We start from the raw sequence: 22,410 nt of genomic DNA on the forward strand, positions 1-22,410 counted from the left end.
CTTAATGTGCTTCTGATCCACTATCCATTTATTAATAGCTTATTATTAATAAACAGAATTGCAAAAAGTCCTTAGCAGTAAGAGCAATCCTAATTGCATAGGGACAGCAGAACAGAATCACCGACATATGATAAGAGAGACACATGTACACCAGCCTGTTTAGGGTCATGGAAGTCTTCAGATTCCACTGAAACTTCCGAAGTATTCATATAAAAATTAAACAAAGTTGGAACCAAGTCATGCCCATTCTATGACATGACAACATTAAAAAAGTTAATTAATTAAAGTGCTGCTGGGGCAATATATGATCTGTACAGGAGACTGAATATGATTATTTTATATGAAAAAAGCACTTTCATTATTGAGAATATGACTTTCTTTCATAGAATACAGGTATTCCTCGAGTTACAACAATAGACTTAGCGACCGTTCAAAAGTATGACCCCCCCCAAAAAAGTATTTATGACCTGTTCTGAAGTTACATATGTTGCAGCACCACAGTGGTCATTCACCCTTGACCAATCACAGAGACACTGCAACATGCTCCCTACCTATTTCCCCCCCTAACCTGCTCCGCTGGGTCTCCACAGGCTTGCTTTGCTTAGTGTCCTGTATTCCACTTACTCCTCCCTGCCCCATTTCCCATGGCTTAACTATACTTACTTTTCGAAGAGTTCCAGAAGAGGCTGATCCACATGACAGAGAAGCCGATGAAGCTGTAAGAACGTGAGATGTAAAGAAAACAGCTTTGCCCATCTGAATAAAAGACTGGCTTCTCTGCCATGAGGGTCTGCAGGCATAGTTTGGGCCCAGCCTGGCCTGCGCTGAGCAGCCTCCTGCTTGCTGTTGACTGGCTAGTTCGATTGAGCAGTTTCAGGGATTGGGGCGTGGCAGCCAATCAACACAGAGCTGGTTTCCTTTGTCTCATTAGACGCTAGCAAGCAGGCAGTCTGTGGAGAGGGGGGAAGCAATTGTGGGGACCCCAGGAGAGCATGAGGTATCTCAGGGGATCGGGGGAGGCCTTGGATGGCCTGCTCCAGCACTAGGTCCTGCATGTTCTTCTCCACCCTAAGATACCTCATATGCATTTAATGACCTTAGCAAATGCACTGGGGAAAGCAGGGAATGATTACATTCATTTAACGTGATTCAATCAAAGGAATTAGATCAATGAAACTCACAAAAAGATGGCACTGTGATTCCTAAGAAGATTTCTCAACAAGAAGTTGTAAGACCACAAAGTGATCTTTGTGTACAGAGCAATCAAATCTATGGATACCAGAGCTATAGAACTCTAATTTAAAGAGTGTGTGTGTGATTTCTCTTGTATTATTGGTAGAAATAAAGTCTGGTGAGGACTGGAATTTTACCATTTTGATTAATTGATTTTAATTAATGCTTTATTTTTGAAGATCTCTATTTCCTTTATGGAGACAGGAAGTCACAATGAAAATTTACCTGTACCAAAATGTACAGTAGTCCCCAAGGAATAATTGTCATTGTAAATTGTCATTGTAAATTGGTTTTACATGCGGAATGTTCAGAATGCCTTTCCGAAGTCCTGGATATAATTTCCACTAGGTTTGACTTTATTTCTAGAAGCACCAGCAGCCTTTGCAGATGAGCTTTGCTTCTTGCTTGTTAATAAACCTTAGGCATTTTTACATACTATTTTTGTCTCATAATAATGGCTGGGAGAGTAATCACCTGCTTTATAATTTTTGTAGAGGCTACAAAACTGTTTACTATATTAAGCTGTTGTTTACCTTTTTCCTCCTGAGTAATATGAAGAACTTACTTTAGAGTGGGTTGCCAAAATATCTTTCTAAGAAAATTAGCCAGATTGCCATCAAGAAAAACATTGCCTCAAATGCCTTTGTTGCTCAATGCAAGCCTCTTATTTAGCCAAATCCCCAGGAGAATGAGGAAAAAACACCAAATGACTTTCTCTTCACCTTATGATTAACTATGGCAGTGTTGGCGAACCTTTTGGACACTGAGTACCCAAACAGCGTGCGCATGGCCAAACTGAAAGGTGCTCGCGCATGCACATATGCACAGACATACGCATGCACAGCAGAGACCCGAAGATCAGCTGGCCGGCGGGAGGTGGGGCATCCTAACACTGGCAGCACAGCAAGAGGTAAAGATCTTTTTCTTTCGTGAGCTTCTGTTTCGTCATTTGCAGGGAAATAGAAGCTCATGAAAGAAACGCCATGGAGATCTGATATGGGGCGACTGCGCGCGTGCCAGCAGAGGGCTCTGCGTGCCACCTCTGACATGGGTGCCATAGGTTCGCCATCACGGAACTAAGGTAAGATCAGTGTCAGCTGAAAAAGTCACCCTTTTTTGTCTTAGACCAACTCAGATAGAACAGCTGTGGAAAGTGGTCACTGGCCATTTGATTCTTGATAGGAAACCATCTATAAACTGAATTCTGTTACAGGCAGTAATAGAAATCCATTAGAAAGACTGTTTAATCAAGCAACTAGAATCTTGAACTGATGAAAATACTGAACTATTTTTCCAGTTGAACTACAGTTTCAGTCATTAATCCAAACTGTGCAGAGAATAATGTCATGCATTTCCTAACAGTCACAAAATGACAGCTGGTTTTTTTTTTTTTTGTTAATTCACATCATTTCTGAAAGACTTTACTTTTTACCAAAAAAAGAAAAAAAGAAAAAGAAACTAGAACAACTAAAAAGGCCAAGAACAGTAAATTACTAATCAGAAGCCTCTTTATCTCATGTAGGAAAATATATTTATGTATTGACTTTTAAAAAACTTTGATGTTATAAAAAAGATAATCACTTATTCACAAAGGTACCAATAATGTGATATTCACAATCAAGCATTTTAATTTGATTGCAGTAATATCTTACTTCATATCTCCTTATAGCAGCTTTTCCCAATCACAGTATCCTCCACAGATACAGACTTCAACTTCCAGAAATCTCAATGCTGGTTATGCTGCTTGAAATATTTTGGGAAGTACAACAAATCTACCTATGTCCAGACCTATCTAAGTTGGAAATCCTATCAACCCAATTACATAAAGAAGAATATTACCTACACTTTGGCTCTCAAGATCCAATGAATCTACAACAAATATAGAAAAAGAACGAATAAAAATACCTTTAGCATAGAACATCTGCTGCACGTATCATTAAAAAAATATCACACAACCATAACCAAAACATTCATTTAAAAAAAAAGAGGAATCAGTCAACAACAACAACAAAAATCTACTGTTCATATCACTTAAATGCCACCTGGCAATCAGCAAAAGTGAATCATTTTTAGCCAAATCTAATTGAAAGCAAACTATAAATTTTTGCATAACGTTCTGCCAACCTTTACATCTGTGCAGATTACCAGTGACAGTAGTACTTAAACTATCTTAAATTATAAATGTATAGCCTGTGCTTAAAGCCTGCTACCTTCCAAAGTAGTACAATTGGCAGAACTTACTACATCAAATAAAAATCCCCTGCATAATTTACATGCCAGAAATGTCATCTTCCATATGTAGAAAATACACGAACAGACTACAGACACATTTTAGGAGCCATACATCTGCAAACTTCATTTAAGAAAAAATGAAAGTCAATTGCAAATCATTTCTATTCAGGTAATCATAGACAGTCTGAATTGTTGATCCTGACACTAGTGATACTATTACTATCTGATTTTAAAACACCGTAAACGCATAAAAATGTCTTAATACCACTGGTTTCAAAAGCCTGGTCAATACTTAATAAACTTCATCTAAAACAGGGGTGTCCAAGGTTGGCAACTTGAGCACCTGTGGACTTTAACTAGCTGGGGAATTCTGGGAGTTGAAGTCCATAAATCTTAAACAAGGGGCAACTGGACTTTCTGGTTTTTCTTTGAAGATGTTTCACTTCTAATCCAAGAAGCTTCTTTAGACTTTGGCTGGATGGTGGGGAATGGAAGGATTTATACTCCTTTCAGACAGCTGGTCATTTGCATTCTTTTACTGAGTTGTTAAGGCCACCTGGAGGTTCATCTGTGTCATTAGGGTCACCTGAGTGGTGCAAATGGATGTGGAGCCTTTTTGGAACTGTTGAAAGTACTGTGTTGTAGATTGGAGATAGATGATGTCGTATCCTTCTCCCTCTGTTGAGAGAGGGCTGTTTAATTTTGACATAGATGGCCTCTGACCCTTCTTTCAAACCAGCGGTCCTCTCTGTCCAAAATTGGACTTTGCTGTCTTCAAAATAGTGGTTTTTGTCTTTTAAATGCAGATGGACTGCTGAATCTAGTCCTGATCAGTTTGTTCTCCTATGTTGTGCTATGTGTTTATGAATGGTTGTTTTGTTTCCCCAATATACAGATCTGCACATGGCTCACTGCATTGTACTGCATGTTGCTCAGTTTGTGTCTATGTGTGTGTCTCAGTTTATCCTTGGGGTGGACAAGCTTCTACCTTAGGGTATTATTCTTGAGTTAGATATCCAATTGCCTCACACTCTTATCGCCTTTACAATTTTTGTAAGATTATTCTCCTGCCGCCTGACAGCAAATTTTGCTGACCCAGAAATTTTAAAGAATTTGTTCAACTTTGCATGAATATTTAAGTTAAATCTGGCCAGGAGGTTAATAGTAAAAATGGAGATGGTTATTACAACAAAGGGAGTAAAGCACACTGTATTGCAGTTTCATTATTTTTCTCTAATTCAGCTTACTCAACCCAGAAAATTCCAGATATGCTTTATCTACATCTCGTTGTAGTTCTCAGTCCACCTACATGGGAATTATGTGAAGTACAATCCAATGAATCTGGAAGTATCAATTGGAAAGGCTGCCTTACTTTAAGCTACCAAAATGTGCTGGTTTAGAAAACGAAATATAGTGGGTGGAGGCAGGATGTGAAAAAGTCTCTTAAATGTCATCACTAGAGAACTATCACTGCAAATAGTCAAGAGATAATTATAGTTACAAAACAGGAAGTCGTGCCCAATTCTGACAAAATTGACTTCTGATCACTATTTTCAGAAGCATCCTCAGAATCATGATGACTTTCTTTCTGCAATGCAGAAACTTACCTCTAAAAATTGAAAGGTCAGGTTCAGCTTTATAAATGAAATCCCCTTTTATTTTTGCATACCCACACATGCTAAATGTAGTTGAAATTTCAGTTTCACAAAGGAGGACATGCCAAATGACTTGATTATTTATGCTTTTGGAGAGGGATTGTTATTAGCTGAAGTTCAAATGTATGGTTGCATATCATTTTATATTTTCTAAGGGTGAAAATCTCAGTGGGAAACTATGTTATCTGAACAACAAGATGCTAAATCTAAACAGTCTTTCAGTACTTTTCAGCTGAAATCAGTGTTAGTAGGCTGTATCAGGCCAAATAGGTGCTGTTTCCTTCTTCAGGTCCTCTGAAATAATATATCATTATGCAGAACAGGGGGATTCAATGGTTGAAATACAACTCAATCATGATAGCAGAGAATGACCTTCAGGTGTTACCATCTCTGTGCTCCAGCAACTACCCTCTATTCCCTTTTGAACCTACAGTAGAGGTAATTTTGGGAATAGTATTATAACAAAAATAATAAATGAAACCTTTCATTCTAAATATATAAATATTTTTTGCTACTACTGAAATAGATTGGGACTTATTCTCAATATTATGATTAAATGGTACTTTTTCAAAAGGTAACTGGACTTTGTTTTTCTTTGAAGACGTTTTGCTTTTCATCCAAGAACCTTCTTCAGTTCTGACTGAATGAATGGTGGAGGATGGAAGAACTGAAGTCAGAACTGAAGAACTTTCCTTGAACATCTTCAAGGAAAAACAAAGTCCAGTTGCCTTTTGAAAAAGCACCTTTGGGACAACCATGACTTGGATGACAGAGAATCTCCACAGACATTATGATTAAATGGGATCCTATGGAGAAAAGTAAGTAGGAACAAAGCAGGTGAGAAAATTACACACACACATACAGCAAGGGAAATTGTTTCCAGTTGTGTCTATTTATTGGCATTCACACATCACATTTTGTATATAAATACTGTATATGACTAGTTCAGATTGTCTAAATTCAACTTCAAAATACCTCAAATACCTAAATATCTCAAAAATTCAGATGGGTAGCTTCTTGCTTCATTTTTAACATGACTTTTGCTAATTTCCAAGAGATCTTTGAGGTTTTAACTGTAATAATTGTAAGTTTGTTCTTTAGTATAAAACTGTTATAACATTTGCTGTATCTTGGGTCAATTGCTTTGATGCTTCATGCATCACTTCATGAATTTTTATAACCATCATTGAGGTGGTCTGGTGATAAATAGTATAATGCTGGCGTAAGACCAGAATATCAAATGGAAGAATGAGACTCTCAGTATTTAGTAAAAATGGATATTGACAGACAAAATTACAAACAACTGAAAAAGAAAGTATTGTTATCTGGAAAAATATATTTGGCACTCTTCTCACTGTCAATCATGTGGCTGGCACAGGGTTTAAAGCAGAATGAGTGGTTTTACTTGGCTTTAAATATGAGTTTTAAAACAGATGTTGGTTGCAAAAGACGTTTTAAAAAATCAGGAACCAACCTACCTTCACATTCGTGAAATTTTAAAAGTGAATGATCTAGTGTGACTCATTATTATAGTAGCAATTTATCAAAATGATTGGCATTAAAATCAAGCATTACGAAGGGATACTGTTGCCTGTTCTTCTAGCCAGTCTGGAGAAAATAACTTTGTAGTTCTACTCTTCAGTTCTTCATCCCACGTCTACAGATGTGGGAGTGAATCTACTCTTTGTCATATTGAAATCAATGCCAGCAGAGTAATGGCAAGGGAGAGGTATTAACACCATGATGAAGGGAGCAACACCCCCCCCCCGAAATGGGGCTTCCCAAAGCTGTAAATCAGCTTTGCTAAACTATCTCTTTAAAAGTGTGGTATAAACTCTCAGAACTCCTCACCACTCTGGCCAACAATCATCCCAACAGGGAATTCTGTGATAAAGAAGTCCAGCAGCACATCTGGAAGGGACTATATTTGTGGTTTAGGCATAGATCAATGGAAAGGAGTGATCTGCATTTTATGGGTAAACAGCAAAGGAAGAATTCATACTGTTCCTCCAGAAAACAGAGGTGTTGAGTGGAAAAAGATATTTTAAAAAGCTCACTAAATTTCAAAATAAAGTCTTGGTGACTCAATATTATACTATAGATTTTTTTCAACAAAACAGTGCTTCTAAGTCAGGGGTCCCCAACCCCCTGGTCACGGCCCACTACCAGGCTGCAGAGCAGCCTGTTTCAAACATCTTGGATGAGAAGCGAAACGTCTTCAAAGAAAAAAACAGAAAGTCCAGTTCCCTCTTGAAAAAAGCACCTTTGGGACAACCATGACCTGGATGACTGAGAATCTCCATAGACATTTGGGCAGCTTACAATATGAAAAATCACTTATAACAGTAACTTTCACCAAAGCAGTTTTCTTCTGTCCTGTTGATAAATACACTCGTGTATTTAATATGCTTTTATATAGTAAACTCTTGATTTACTCAAATAGTGGGGAAATTGAGTATCCATTAAAGCACAACATCCAAATAAGATTTCATGCATATGCATTTTATATATTTCATGCATGTGTGAAACTGCAAATGAGGTTGTGATTTGATTTGATTTAATTTAATGTATTCAATTTAGGATCCACCTGATTCCAAACTGATTCTGAGAGGTGGTATAATAAAACCAAACAAAATACAAAATACACATAATACAATATGCTAAGAAACAAGCAAGGGGAAAAAAAAACTATTTACACATATCCAGAAGCACAGAAACCCAAGCAGAGACTTTTTAAAAAATTGGTTCATTGGGGTTGCAAAGATCCAGATGCCCACTGGATGGAAGCAGCAACATATCGGAAACTCTAATTCTTTGCTATCATCTAGTGTTTATGTGAAGTTTTGCAGTCCTGATTCTGACAGTCTTGGTACCATATTTTCACAATGATATACTGGTGCAGTGAATGATAAAAGGTTTCTCTGATTTGCAGAACTGAAAGAATAAAGAAAACCTGATATACTGAGAACAAAACTCGGTACAAACATTGTGTGGAATATATGCAAAAACCACTAAGCTATCCTTAAACCTCAAAAATACTAATTGTTCCATTGTAACTTTTCCGCCAGAATTTGTGGAGCTGGATCGGTATGGTAATTCTTTTTTTTTTTTTAATTTGATTTATATGCCGCCCTTCTCCGGAAACTCAGGGCGGCTTACAATGTGCTCAGCAATAGCCTTCATCCTTTTGTATATTTATACAAAGTCAGCTTATTGCCCCCACAACTGGGTCCTCAATTTACCTACCTTAGAAAGGATGGAAGGCTGAGTCAACCTTGAGCCTTGGCGAGATTTGAACCTGCAGTAATTGCAGGCAGCTGGTCTTAATAACCAGCTTAATAACAGGGTGCCTTAGACCACTGTACTACCAAGGCTCTTCTTTGGCTAGTACTGTATAATAAACTTTACACTGCATTCTGAATTTCTGCACACATTTGTACATGTACATAAATAAAACTGTATTTATGTTTATATATCACAATATATTTGGGGGAATTAAGATTTATTATTGGGACATCTGTCTTCAAAGCAAAAGGACCTGACTATTTAGTTGGGTTCTTTTGCTCCCATCAATGAACTGAGCTTTTGTGTAGGAAAAGATTATATACAAATGATTTCCAAAAGGTAAAGTTATGTATAGTTTTTATTCTTACTGTTGGTCAAATTTTGCTAATATAACTAACTCCTCTCTCATACACAAATGTAAGTCTAAAATTCCTGAGAAAGTAATAGAAATTTTATTTTTTTATTTATTGAATTTCTATGCTGCCCGTTTTACTAATACGTGAAAATTACTCAGGTGCTCCTTTCTAACATCAGCTCTTATGATGCAGCTTTTTAAAGATACATATGTCAAACATATGTTCTTTTCCAATACTGTATACATACTCTATTTCTGTGGACTATTTTTCCGAACGGTGTTCTTTTTCAATTCTCTCCCTTGCAAACAAGTGAAAGTTTTTCAAAGGTTTTTGACCATGGAAATGTGGATGTGAGTAGATTTTATTCAATGCTATAGTCCTTGCAATGATGGAAGCTATCCTGACAAATCTCATAAACCTGTTATCTTAAAAATGCACAAAGGGTTTTTTAATGGCTTAAGGCAGGAACGAAAAGAACTGTGCTGCACGAATCACCATGTGTGAGATTCTGTTTAAAATATTGGTGCCTTCGTCCCTGAGACAATGGATTCTGAGTTGTCGCCTAAATAGCTGACAACTTGGTTTGTGGGATAATGACTAAGAATAGCTTTTATTGTAACCAATCATTGAACTCTGGGGACATTTACTTTTATGGTCTCTGCAGCTTTGGGGGAAGATTGAATTGAACTCTTAGACCAGGATCAGTAATCAGCAGCTTATGAGCTGCATACAGCCTCAACTTGAAGTTTGTCTAATTACTAAATATACTTTAGTTGTCTTCTTTTCTCCTTAGAGTACTGAAAATACTTCCTGCCAATAACTGAAAGAGAAAGTTACAAGGCAGCATGTGCATATAACTAACCTCTTTTTTTTTCTCTGGGCAACTTGATTGATTGATGCCTGGTTTTTTTAAAGCAGGCACGGGAAAAGTTTGTCTTCTATATATTTTCAACTCCCCAAAGTCCCAACCACCAAGGTTACTAGTCACAGAATAGCAATAGCAATAGCACTTAGACTTATATACAGCCCTCTCTAAGCGGTTTACAGAGTCAGCATATTGCACCCAACAATCTGGGTCCTCATTTTTACCAATCTCAGAAAGACGGAAGGCTGAGTCAATCTTGAGCCACTCAGAATCGAACTCCTGGAGTGAGCAGTGAACTAGCCTACAGTACTGCATTGGAGTATTATCAGAATCTTATTTAATGAGACTAACAAATGTTGGATGTATCATATATGTATCTGCAAGGAGATAGAACTTTTATGAAGTTTTTTCAAATATCTATTGCAAAGATGGGGTGGAAACATTTTCCAAGGCTATTCCACAATTTGTACAGAAAGACACTTTTCTTGATTCGATTATGCCACTGAATGTTTGGTTTTTATCTTCGATTTTAAACTTTGTTGCACATTTTAAAAGAAAGCACACAAAAATTTATTTCATGCCACTTAAAATTTATTTATTTCATGCCACTTAAAATTAGAAATAAATTGTTACCATTAGCAGGAAGATAGGTGAATAGTTGGTACTGGCTTCTCTTTCTCTTTCCATTGCAGACATAGAAATTGACTTGGACAGGACTTGTAATTCTCTGATTGCGGAATGGTGGAATCTCAGCAACCAATAAAGTCTAAAAAGAGGATAAAAGTATATTAAGGGTGAATCACAGTTAAAGAACATTTCAATCTCAAGAATAAAACAAACAAATGCCCTGGCAGGCACTGAAAAAGGTAAACGACCTGCCTTAAGAACATTGGAACGTAAGATTAGCCCACTAATCATTATCATCAACATTTCTTGAGGACCTATCCTCCTAAGAAAACTCCTATCATGCAGCTGACTTGCTGAGACAGGCTAAAGTTGGATCAAATAATCCAACAGGAAAGATCTTCCATGGGAAAAACAAAGACCCCTTTGCAGACATTAAATTGGGTTAGAAACCTGTTGAGCTCCTACTCAATATTGGATCCAATATTGAGTAAGAGCTGGAATTCCATGGCCCTACTTACTATGGCTGCCAGGGTGCACTTTGCAGCTCTTCTGTAACTATCTCCTTTCCTTTTTCTGATGCTTTTTTTTCAGAATACAGTATAGGCCTTGTAGAAGACCAAATGTAAGACTTCTATGAGCTTGACAATCCTCATAGAATTTGTGCAGAAAAGTAAAGAAGGTGAACACAGAAAGGATCTTAAAGGCTTCCTCCAAACCCAACAGCAATTATGAGACCTATTGTAGGCAGGGCTCTTGGGAATATAGCTCCAGGGTTGCAGTTGCAACTCCTGCGCTGCTCCTCAAAAGCTGAAATGGTGCTGCTCTCAGTTTTGCTTGATGCTCCAGAACTAGATACCTTTGGGGTCCTTCTTTCACCCACCCCTCTTCTCCCCTGAATCATGTCATCTATTTTGACACGCCAGAACCTCGATACATCTGGCTACTCTGGTGGTGGCAGTTCTAGTACTTTCTTGCATGTAATCGTTTTAAAAGGAATGGAGGCGAGTTTAATGTCAACCCACTTATTTTAACTGCCCAGAGAATGCCAGGCATGCTGGTTTCTCCACTCTGACTCCCCTGCCTCTTCCCACTGCAGGTCCAGAAGGCAGGATCAGTACCAGCCTGACTGCAGAGATGTGGGAAATAGTAGGCTGTGAGAGCGGTATTATTATTATTATTTTAAAAATCCCTTCTCAAGAATAGAAGCACATCAACAGAATGGTATGGAGGAGCTCTTAGCTTAGTATTTAGATTTTCATAGTGGATACAAGAAAACCTTCACCTAATATTTGAAGGCATGCCAGCTCCATCCATTCTAGAAGTTAGTGGTTTGATAGGCTATCCTCCATACATCTATCTACTATCCTTTTTAAGCCATCCAAATTAACTATTCCAGCCACGATTGTCCTATTCACAATGATCTTTGCTCTGGCCCTAGTTAAAACTTAGCTCTGTTTTCAGAACCAGGTTAGGTTGGGTGATAGATCCCATATGTATGTTTTATTTTTAAACATGACTGTTATTTTTTTCCTGAGTTTTCTTTCTTTTTTATTATTGTACCTTAATCATTGAATTTGTAAGTCACTGAGAATCAGAACAGATTAGGGAGACATCTAGGTTTCATAAATGAATGAATAATCGATTACCATTCCTTTTACAGTTATACCTTACATTTAGCTTTATTGTGAGAAAAAATATAATTAAATGAGCCAAAGACATATGATTAAAAACATTATTTAAATAAGAGTTGCTTGAACTCAAATAGGTATTTTTAACTTCATCTTGACATTTATGTATGATTTACATGTAATTAATATGATAATAAGATAAAGTGAAGAAAATGTGCAGATAAATACGTCCAGAGAAACAGCACAGTATTTTTCAAAAGGCAAAAGAGGCACTTACTGGCTTACACAACTCTTTGTCAGTTTTGGCTTCCATTTCCCACACATGATGACCATCTAAAGATAAGGACATGAAAGATCCAAATTAATGTGCTTAGTGCTTTATAAATCACACAAATAGGAGGGAGGGCTTCCCTTTTAAGATATCTTTATTATGCAGACATGATATTCAAGATGAGCTCAGTTTTGTAGTGAATAAAGAAATAAACACTTCTATCTATTAAAGAAGTTTGAGGCAGGGAAGGGAAGGATTTATCCGCTGATCCTGCTTCCAAAGCCAAAGACCTGGTTCAGTCCCCAATGCTCTTTGTTTTTATCTAATTTGGCAGAGTTGCCTAATTTATGAAAACATTCTATCAAAAGAAGTAGGATCTCTTCCCACTTGTGATAGGTAATCTCTCTGCAATTATCATAATTATCATCCACTAGCTTTTAATTTTTTTTAAAAAATGTGTATTTTATAAAATATAACATAATGTAGTGGTTTGTTTGATTTTATCTATTCCTATTCATATGAGCGTTCAATTGCAACTGTAGTTTATATTCTGTCTAAAAGAAAGTTTTTACAGGATGTAGAGCAGGGGTCTCCAAACTTGGCAACTGTAAAACTGGTGGACTTCAACGCCCAGAATTCCCCAGCCAACATGGCTGTCTGAGGAATTCTGGGAATTCAAGTCCACAGGTCTTAAAAGTTGCCAATTTTGGAGACCCCCAATATATAAAGAGAATAAGAGTCAGATTATTGAGTAGGTAACATGAAGTGTCTGTGTTGGCGTACATGAACCCTCAACTGATTCTGTAATGTCAGAAGTTCCACGTGAAAGATATGTTATCATCATAGCTTCTGGGGCTAATGTTGATGAAATATCAAAGTTTGGTGGTGGCCAATTGTGCTAAAGAGACTTGACCAGTGAAAAGTCTAATGTGTTCTCAGGCTTTTGATATTAATAGAATGCCTTGAAAAGGCTAACTGGGTCTAACTGAGGACCCGGATTGTGGGGGCAATAAGCTGACTTTGTATAAAATAGAACACTGCTTGGGGGGGCCGAAAGCCCTACTAAGCAGGTATGTACAAAAGTATGAAGGCTATTGCTTAATGCATTGCAAGCCGCCCTGAGTCTCCAGAGAAGGGCGGCATATAAATCGAACTAATAAATAAATAAAATAAAATAAATAATGCTGAGCAAAAATATATTCCAGCCATGCCCTTTTCTGGCTCAAGACTTAATTCTTAATTCTTTTTTCCCACATTATATTGTGATAACTACATTGTGGATTCAAGCTAGAGGAAGCCAGGTCAAATGCCTACCCAGCCATAAAGATTATAGGATCATGATTGCACATCTTTATTGATTTCTCTAGGTTATTATGATGATTAAAAATGGGAAAAATACTTTCTGGCCCAAGGCCCCATCAGTAAGGCTGAATGAAAATGCTCTAGGTAGAATAATCTGAATTGATATCCATTTGTCTTTCTGACACTTTTATAAATGAGCAACAGAATGTTTAAGATTTGGTATATTTAATCTGTTCTGAAAAGAGGAATTGCTCTGTCCTATTTTCTAGTTTTCAAGCAGGTAAAGCGTTTTTGGGTGTTCAGGAAAGTACATTTTAAGAATAACAAGTTTTTTTAAAAGTCCAAAAGCAGGGATGATACTGAGTGTGTTTGGCAATCTGAAAGAAGCAAGCGTTACTGCTGCTGTATTACGAAATTCCTCTGAGAATTTCCAGACTTTCTCTATTACAGAAAAGGAGGGGGGGAAATAAATTACTTAATAAAAATAAATTTCATTTACAAAAGCAGAGTAAATCAGTTATGGTGCTTTGAGTCAGTTGGTGCCTATATGGACAGTTCCATGCAGTTTCTTGGCAACATTTCTGAGGTGGTTTGCCAGTACTTTCTCAGACTAGGAGACAATGGCTGGCCAGAAATCATCCAACTGTTTTCATGCCTAAGGAGGATTAGAACTCACTATCTCCCACTCCTAATTGAGGACCTTTAACTGCAAAAGTTAAGAGAGAGGAGAGGAGAGGAGAGGAGAGGAGAGGAGAGGAGAGGAAAGGAAAGGAAAGGAAAGGAAAGGAAAGGAAAGGAAAGGAAAGGAAAGGAAAGGAAAGGAAAATCAGACAATTCCTCATATTACGTCTGGTGAACCAAAAGGGAAATCTCTACACCCACAGACTGGGATCCACTCCAAGAGAGAAATCCTAGATCATTACACCAACAACTCTACAGTAAACATGTTTTGTAAGTGTATATGGATCAACCTGTCTATTTTTAAGAAAAGACACAGGAATGGATGAAATAATTTTTAGGAGTCTCAAAATGCTAAAAAGACTTTCTTATCCTGGGGAAAAGAAGTTTTATGTCAGTACAGTATTTGCCAGTTTTCCTATCCAAGTATGCAAGATGCCGTCTCTCGTCAGACTGTGCTAGAAAAGTGAGGAGTGATACGCCACAAAAGTTTCCATTGTAAAGCTGCCACATCTGCATCAGCCTGGCTGACTCACAGCTGAAGGCAACTCCCTGCCTGGCTAAAATCCAATGAAAGTACACCAGAGCAATTTATACCTTTCCAAAATGCAAATAATTCAAATTACAGACATAACATAAAGTTGAAACAGACACATTTCAGGCATTCCCTGTTTGAACTGAACTTACTGAAGGGTTTCTTCCAAATGTTGCTTATTATAAATGTAGAAAATGCCAATAAGGCAAAAAGTAGCAAATCTCTCATCTCTCATCATCACCTATTTCATCCCCTCAAAAACAAAAAGAAAAAAAACCAACAAAAAAACAAAAAAACCCCCAAACCCCTGCAAGCAGGTTGGGGGGAAGAGAGAGAGAAAAAAAATCCCGATTTTTGTGAGTTCTGTTTATTTTATTTTCCGTATGGTTGGAGTAAAAGCTTTAATCCTTCAAAATCTGACGCATGGTAATTTTAGGTTTCTTTGTATTAATTTAAAATTGGGGTTTAGAGAAGTTGAAATGGCAAATGCACAACTTATTTCTAAACACACTCATGTTAGCAAAATAAGTTATCTTTTAAAAAAGGGGGGGTTCCTTGCCTATTGTTTGTGTCTTAACTGCTCAAATTAATGCCAGATTCTGCACAGGAGATTCAGTCCTAAGGTTATGTCCATCCAGGGAATACAGATCCAGTCCTGACACTTCTGAAGCTGTTCATTAGCTTCTTCTCTTACCTAAGGGAAACAGGCTAACTAAACAGAGGCACAGCCTTCCTGTTTATACAGCTGAAGGCAAGGTGGGGGAAAATCCCAGAACAAGTTAAATTCACAAATATAAACTGAAGCGTTCCCTTCATTTTAACAGGGTCTGAAATACAATTAATTAGAGAGATTAAGAGTGGCTTCTCACATTCACTTCCTGTGCTGAAGTCCCCATGTTGTTTTTTTTTCTAAGTGGGCTTTGTTTGCACCATACAAATCCAAAGGACTTAATAGAGGGTGTTTTTCTCAAATCCTGGAGTGGCTTTCATTTTGGCAGCCTACCAGGAAAAGCCATAATTAACTCCTTCAAACATGCACTTCCCTGTGTTGCCGAGAAGAGTTCTGGCTCGTGTGCGTGTGTCCTCACATCTAATAGGAACTGTTTCCCAGAAAAACCAAACACCAACACAATTTTTCTCATTAGGATGCAGATAAAAATATTCCTGTAGGACAGAAGTGACTCAGTCGTCATTCAGCGATATGGGCTGTTTTTCACGCAGAGGGGGAAAAAAGATTCTTGGAACTGAGAATAGTGGCAGGGAGTTTTGCACCCCTATTTCATTACTTCGTAGGCTGGTTTTGAATGGCTAAAAATAAAAGCAAAGTTCCAGAATGGAATGTCTCAGCTCTGAATAGGTCTTTGTAATTCACTCTGTATCCACCATTCTCTGCAGAGTTAAAAAGGAAACTCGGCAGAAGTAAAAAAAATAAATAAAAAATCTAAAATCATCAGGGAATTCCCTGCACTGAGTCACAGAAACGGCTTCCCCACCACACCCATTGAGAAGATTTCCACATAAAAAGCCACTGGAGGCTTGTTCTAACACAGCAGCAAAAGAACTAAAAGGTGTTTTGTGAACCTCATCATCCTGGTTATTTCTAGGCAGCATTTCTATTAGGGGGTATTCCATTCAGTATTTTTTCTTCATATTAATTAAAATCTCAATAGTAACATGGGAGAAATTTAACTAGAAATAGATTGAATTATTGAATCATTTATTGAATGAATGATTAAGCTTTAAGGCTAAGCCACAACTCGGAAAAGTCTCTCTCTATAAACAAGCTTGGAACTGAAACCCAGATAGCTAGGTAATGCCTCAGAATTGCACTATCTGGTTTTCTTTTCTCCAGGGAGGAAATTCTTGCTCCCTGGAGAAAAGAAAATTCTTGCAAGTGCAAGAATTTTATGCAATGTGTTAGTAGCTTTTGACTTTAAATAGAATTACAGAATCAAATGCACTTTTGAAATCTATCTGGGTATTTAGTTTGGCTGGAATGATGATTCAATGCAGATATATCTTCCCTAAGGAGTCGACTAGGTTCAGATAGACAAAGCTGCTTAATTCACTAAGGGGGTACATATGCCAACCTTCATCAACCTGATGTCCCCACCTTCAGATATGCATTGAACTATAACCATATCATTACCATGACTTGGCTGGCATTTATGAAAGTCATAATCCAATATACGGTAAGAAACCTAGATTGGGTATATCTGACCGAAGCAGTGGTGGGATTCAATATTTTTAACAACCGGTTCTGTGGGCGTGGCTTAGTTGGGGGTGTGGCTTGATGGTCATGTGACCAGGTGGGCGTGGCTAGCTGGTCATGTGACCGGGTGGGCGTGGCTATGTGCATAGGGACTACGCAGAGGGCTGAAAAAAGTCATTTCTGACTGGTCCTCGCACTTATGACCATCCTCACATTTATGCCCATTGCGACATTCTTAACAACTGTGTCAGTCATTTCACCACTACTTCTCTTCACCATGGTGACAAGATAGGGCGTAAAACGTAAAATGTAAGGACAGTCGTAAGTTCAAGGACTGGTCAAAAGTGTGAGGACCGGTCAAAAATAACTTTTTCAGCCTTCTGACTAGTCCATATGCACATAGGGACTATTCAGAGGGCTGAAAAAAGTCATTTCTGACTGGTCCTCACATTTTTGACCGGTCCTCGCACTTATGACCTTCCTCACATTTATGCCCGTTGCAGCATTCTTAACAACTGTGTCAGTCATTTCACTACTACTTGTCTTCACCACAGTGACAAGATAGGGTGCAAAACATAAAATGTGAGTACAGTCGTAAGTGCGAGGACTGGTCAAAAGTGCGAGGACCGGTCAAAAATAACTTTTTCAGCCCTCTGAGTAATCCATATGCACAAAAGGATACAGCAATAGAGAGGGATGAAGGAAGGAGAAGAGAGATGGAAGAAAGAAGGAGAGACAGGGAAGGAAGAGAAGGGAGGAAGGGAAGGGAAATTAGAGTAAGAGTGAGGGTAAGAGAGGGAGGAAGAGAGGAGGAGAAGAGAAAGTAAGAAGGAAAGAAAAGAGAGAGGTGGTAGGTTTGAGGAGAAAGATTGCTGTACAGTAAAAAAGATGAAATGGAAGAAAGGCAACCCCAAACAAATATAAAGATATTAAAATAAAGAATGAATTGTTAAACTTTAAAGAATAAAAGAGAATAAATATGAATAAATAGCAGTAATTAGAAACACACATACAAACATACAATGTATTTTCTTTGAACAGAGTATTTGGTCAGTTCACAAATTTAAACAGTGTTTAGTCATTTCAATTAAATTTACAATTTCTATATTTCCTTTTTGCCATATTTATTCCTTATCTATTTTTTTTAAAAAAACAATATTACCCTTCATCCTCATCTCTAATCTTAATCAAATTCAATTTTTCCCTTCTATTCTATATTATACCCCTTCTCATTGTCATCTATTTTTATATCCATCCTCACATTGGTTAATTATGTAATATTACAGTTGTTTAATATAAATTCAACATTTTAATATAAATCAATTAGTTTTATAACTATCTTTTTTGTATATTAATCAATATGAACATGAATATTCCAATTATTTCCATGCAATCCAATTTCTTACAAATCAATTAATTATATTTACCAATAATAATAAACCAAATAATTTCCCCCATATATTCCTCCAAACCACAATTTAACCATTTCTGCTTTCAACACAATATACAATTAATAGTATCTCAATTATTACAATTCCCTATTTAAATAGAGCTTTTTTTCTTTTGTGTTTTAAAATCTTGAACTCTCCTCTTTTTCCCTAAAGAGGAACTACCTCTTTAGGGAAAACTACCTTTCCACTAAAGGTAGTTTGCACCTACCTTTTTTGGTGAGGAAAAAGGAAAGAAATCTGCCTGCCTAATTTTCCAATGTTGCAGCAACAGTAAAGCAGGCTTTTACTTTCAGTTTCGTTTTTCAGCATAAATAGGAGGAAAAAAATCTGCACTCTTTGCAAGCAAGCAGCAAAGCCCTGAGCAAAACAGCTGAGAGCAAATCAGCTGAGAGTCGGGAGGCTGATAGAATCAAGGGGCTAATTAGCCTATGCTGAAGCTCCGCGGGCCAATAAAATTACAAAAAAACACCGAACCGTTTGTTAAATTGCTGGCTCGCCCGCCCCTCGCCCACCACTATTTATTGGCAATAAATAGTGGTGCGGAGGGGCGGGGCAAAGGGCGGGGTGAGCCAGCAATTTAACAAAGGGTTTGGCCGAACCCCCTAGGACCGGCAGAATCCCACCACTGGACCTAAGTGATTTTACTCTAATGCTACCAAGAATGTCCTGATACATAAACTTTATATTTTATGTCCCAAAGATGCTTTTCTCCCAAAAGGCAACTAGACTTTCTTGCCTTTTTTCCCCCTTGAAAACATTTTGCTTCTCATTCAAGAATTTTCTTCAGTTCTTTGGTTTTTCACTTCTCGTGTTTTCAAAGAAAAAAAAACGGGAAAGGCCAGTTGCCTTTTGGAAAAGCACCTTTGGAAAGACTGTGACCTGGACGATTGGGAATTTCTACAGACATTTATATTTTTATATTTAATCCTGTTTAAATATGATTCAGCAACCCAGTTTCTGATGTATTTTAAATATTGCATCAGCCAAGTTGCATTTAATCAGCCTCCAATAGAAGAACTAATTTGCCTACAAATGTTTCTCTTATTTAATTGGAACTGAGATTTGAATTCTGCTCTTGCACATCTAATTCTCACGCATAGAGCACGTGTTCCAAAGTCATTTTAAAATGATTGTGGGTAAGTTATTAGGCTTCACAGGCCACAAAGACTTTGCATGCAAAGCTTGTTTAATTAGTGTCAACAGTGAAGAAAAAACAAAACTTATCCAGAGATCAGTATTTTTGAGTTTATAAATCAGTGTTGGCAATATGAGAAGCTAGGAAGAAGTCAATCATGGTAATGGGATGATCATTAACCACACCTTTATTGGCAGCTGCCACACATATTCTTCCATCCCAATAGTATCAGTTAGCAACCCCATCAAATTTGCCACAGGCAGTGATAGCCATTCTTAATCTTTCATGTACAACTATGTCTGGATTCTTCCCAGCATTGCTTTAGCACCACAGATCACAGCTGTACATGTGTGAAAAGCTGCCTGTGAGCCTTTTAAAAACAGGCTGCTTCTTTCCAAGGCTCTGGCCTTACCTGGCTTCTAAATCGCAGCTGCCTCTTTTTAACTCCTCAGATCTTACTTCTTTATGAGCTGTAGTCTTGTGATTAAATCCTAAAGGAAAGGCTAGTGCTCAAGTGAGATGACAGGAAACCAAGCTTAAAGCCATGACAACAGGTGTGTGTGATACATGTGCTTGGAGATACAGTAAATTCCCAAGAGATAAAAATGGCTAAATCAGCCGCTTCCTTGAATAAAATATGTTTGAAAGCAACAGCAGAAAATAGCACCACCATATAAGAGGGTAACAATGGCCATGCAGAGTAGGAGTTCTCAGAAGAATTTGGATGGGATTAAGTTGGGGAAGGTTTAGGTAATTCTTTACCTAAGGCTTTCTGGTTGAAATTTCCTTCATCTATCACAAATAGCAACTACAGTTTGTCTGCCTTCTCTCTTAACTCCCATGTTATTTGAAATCTCACAATTTCTAGACCCGTGATGGCAAACTTATGGCACGCGTGCCTGAAGTGGCACATGGAGCCATGTCGTCTGGCACCCGCGGCGGCGCCTGTTCCTCTTCTGGGTTTCTGGCGCACATGCACATGCGATAATCAGCTGGTCTTTGTGTTTGTGTCAGTGCCGGAAACAGTAAGAGCTGGTCTTCCATTTTCCAGTGTGAGCATGTGCGCTGGCCAGCTGATCGGCATGTGCGCATGCACGAAGTGCTCCCTTTTTGGCACTTGGTGCCGAAAAGGTTCACCATCGCTGTTCTAGACTATCCTCATGCGGTTATGTTGAAGAAAGGTCGTGGACCCTGAAGCTCTGGTTGCAAGATCAAACTCAGTTTATGTACAACTGAATTACTTGATGCAGACATTCACTCTTAATCTAACCTACTTCATGGCATAATTGTGAGGATAACAGGGAAAAGTTGAGTTTCCCTGGAGGAGAAAAGTGAGACAGAAATATAATATTTAAAGAGAAAAAAAATTAAAGTAGGGAAGGCTTCTGTAATCCAAGGTATTTGAGTGTAGCTTTTAATAATAAAAGAAGCTTGAAATCTTATTCACAATTATTTTTTGGTAAATATACTCCTTTTCTTTAGAAACAATCATTTATCACTGCCCAATATTCATCCAGGTCTTAAAATAGGTTCATTTAAAATCCAAATTATACTTATCTTTTGCTTTAAAAATTATCCTTTCATTCCAAAACTGATTAAGTAATACAGCTATTTAAAATAATATCTGGTCTTAACATATCTAAGAAAAGCACAGTACACTGCCCTTTAGCCTTCCGGATGCCTTTTGCTGTTCCCTCCGTAATCCTCAACTAGCAAGCACTGTGTTAAGAAAGGCTTCCATAGGGTGAGTAATGATTGTATTATATCATCTGTATGGAAAGCATCCCATATTATCTTAATTCTTTTTACATGCTACAAATTTAGGAGAATCTGGTCAATTTCTTACTAGCTAAATCTTCAGAGGAGTTAATGGATTCTACAGAGAAATGATTCCATCATCTAATGAAATGTCCTGTTAAAAATATGTTTCTGGTAAACCAGATACCATTTTTCACCCCGAGCAATGCTGGGATGAAGACACAAATGACTTTCATCTTAATGCCATCTTCTTCTTCTTCTTCTTCTTCTTCTTCTTCTTCTTCTTCTTCTTCTTCTTCTTCTTCTTCTTCTTCTTCTTCTTCTTCTTCTTCTTCTTCTTCCTTCTTCTTCTTCTTCTTCTTCTTCTTCTTCTTCTTCTTCTTCTTCTTCTTCTTCTTCTTCTTCTTCTTCTTCTTCTTCTTCTTCTTCCATGTGTTCTGAAGTATGTAATTCTTAGTTTCTGGCAGTTTCTTGGCAGAAGCTTTTAGGCCAGTAGTGAGTGAGTTAATCCAGAAATTGAAGCAACAGCAAATGAAAAGGGTGTGGTAGACTCTGTTTGAGAGCCAGACATAGAAAACAACATTATGCATATAAAGTACGTATTCAAGGGATTATTCTGCCACTTGGTTTATTATGCGAACTACAACTTCACTACCAGTCTGAAACTTGATTCTTTTTGGGCCAATTGCCCCTTAAACTGTGACTGCTACTGGCAATGGAAAGACCAGTGGAAAGATCTCTGGGAACGTAAGATCTTTTACCAAATGGAGCGCAGCCAAAAGTCTGCTCACTGGTCTCCACATCTCCTCTCATCAAAACAGATGCCAAATTTTCAGCCTTCTAATGCAGCAGTACAGAAAAAAATCTCTACTGTTGCTCAATCTGTATCCAAATACCATTATATTAACTGAGGGACCTAGGTTTACTTTATTTTTAAGTACATTTTAAAATCATCATCATTTTTCCAAACCTTAACCCATGTAATTTAAACTGTAGAAGCAAAATGCTATTTTCCTTTAGTAGAGCTACAGAAAATGGTGCTAAAAACAGAATATAGGAATGGCATTATTCTAACCACCTACTGCCTTAATTTTCTATGAAAACTTGTGTCTCGTTGAATATAATATACTACACTAGTTAAAAGCAAATAAAAAGTTTTGTCCATGGATATGATCTTGTTCCTATTA

General features: G+C 37.6%; 1 protein-coding gene across 4 annotated transcripts in view; it reads right to left on the reverse strand.

Moving 5' to 3' along the window:
- The window catches only part of NFATC1 (nuclear factor of activated T cells 1), a 141,725-nt gene that overhangs the window by 37,624 nt on the left and 81,691 nt on the right, over positions 1–22,410 (reverse strand). For all 4 annotated transcript variants that reach the window (XM_034429323.3, XM_087890375.1, XM_034429322.3 and 1 more), the window contains exons 7-8: positions 12,159–12,214; positions 10,260–10,392 (exon numbers count right to left, since the gene is read on the reverse strand). In XM_034429323.3, the coding sequence (XP_034285214.2) occupies positions 10,260–10,392; positions 12,159–12,214 (189 nt within the window). The remainder of the gene's footprint in view (positions 1–10,259; positions 10,393–12,158; positions 12,215–22,410) is intronic.

The sequence above is a fragment of the Pantherophis guttatus genome, chromosome 3 (assembly GCF_059756535.1).
Source record: "Pantherophis guttatus breed Tessera chromosome 3, ASM5975653v1, whole genome shotgun sequence".
Taxonomy (NCBI): domain Eukaryota; kingdom Metazoa; phylum Chordata; class Lepidosauria; order Squamata; family Colubridae; genus Pantherophis; species Pantherophis guttatus.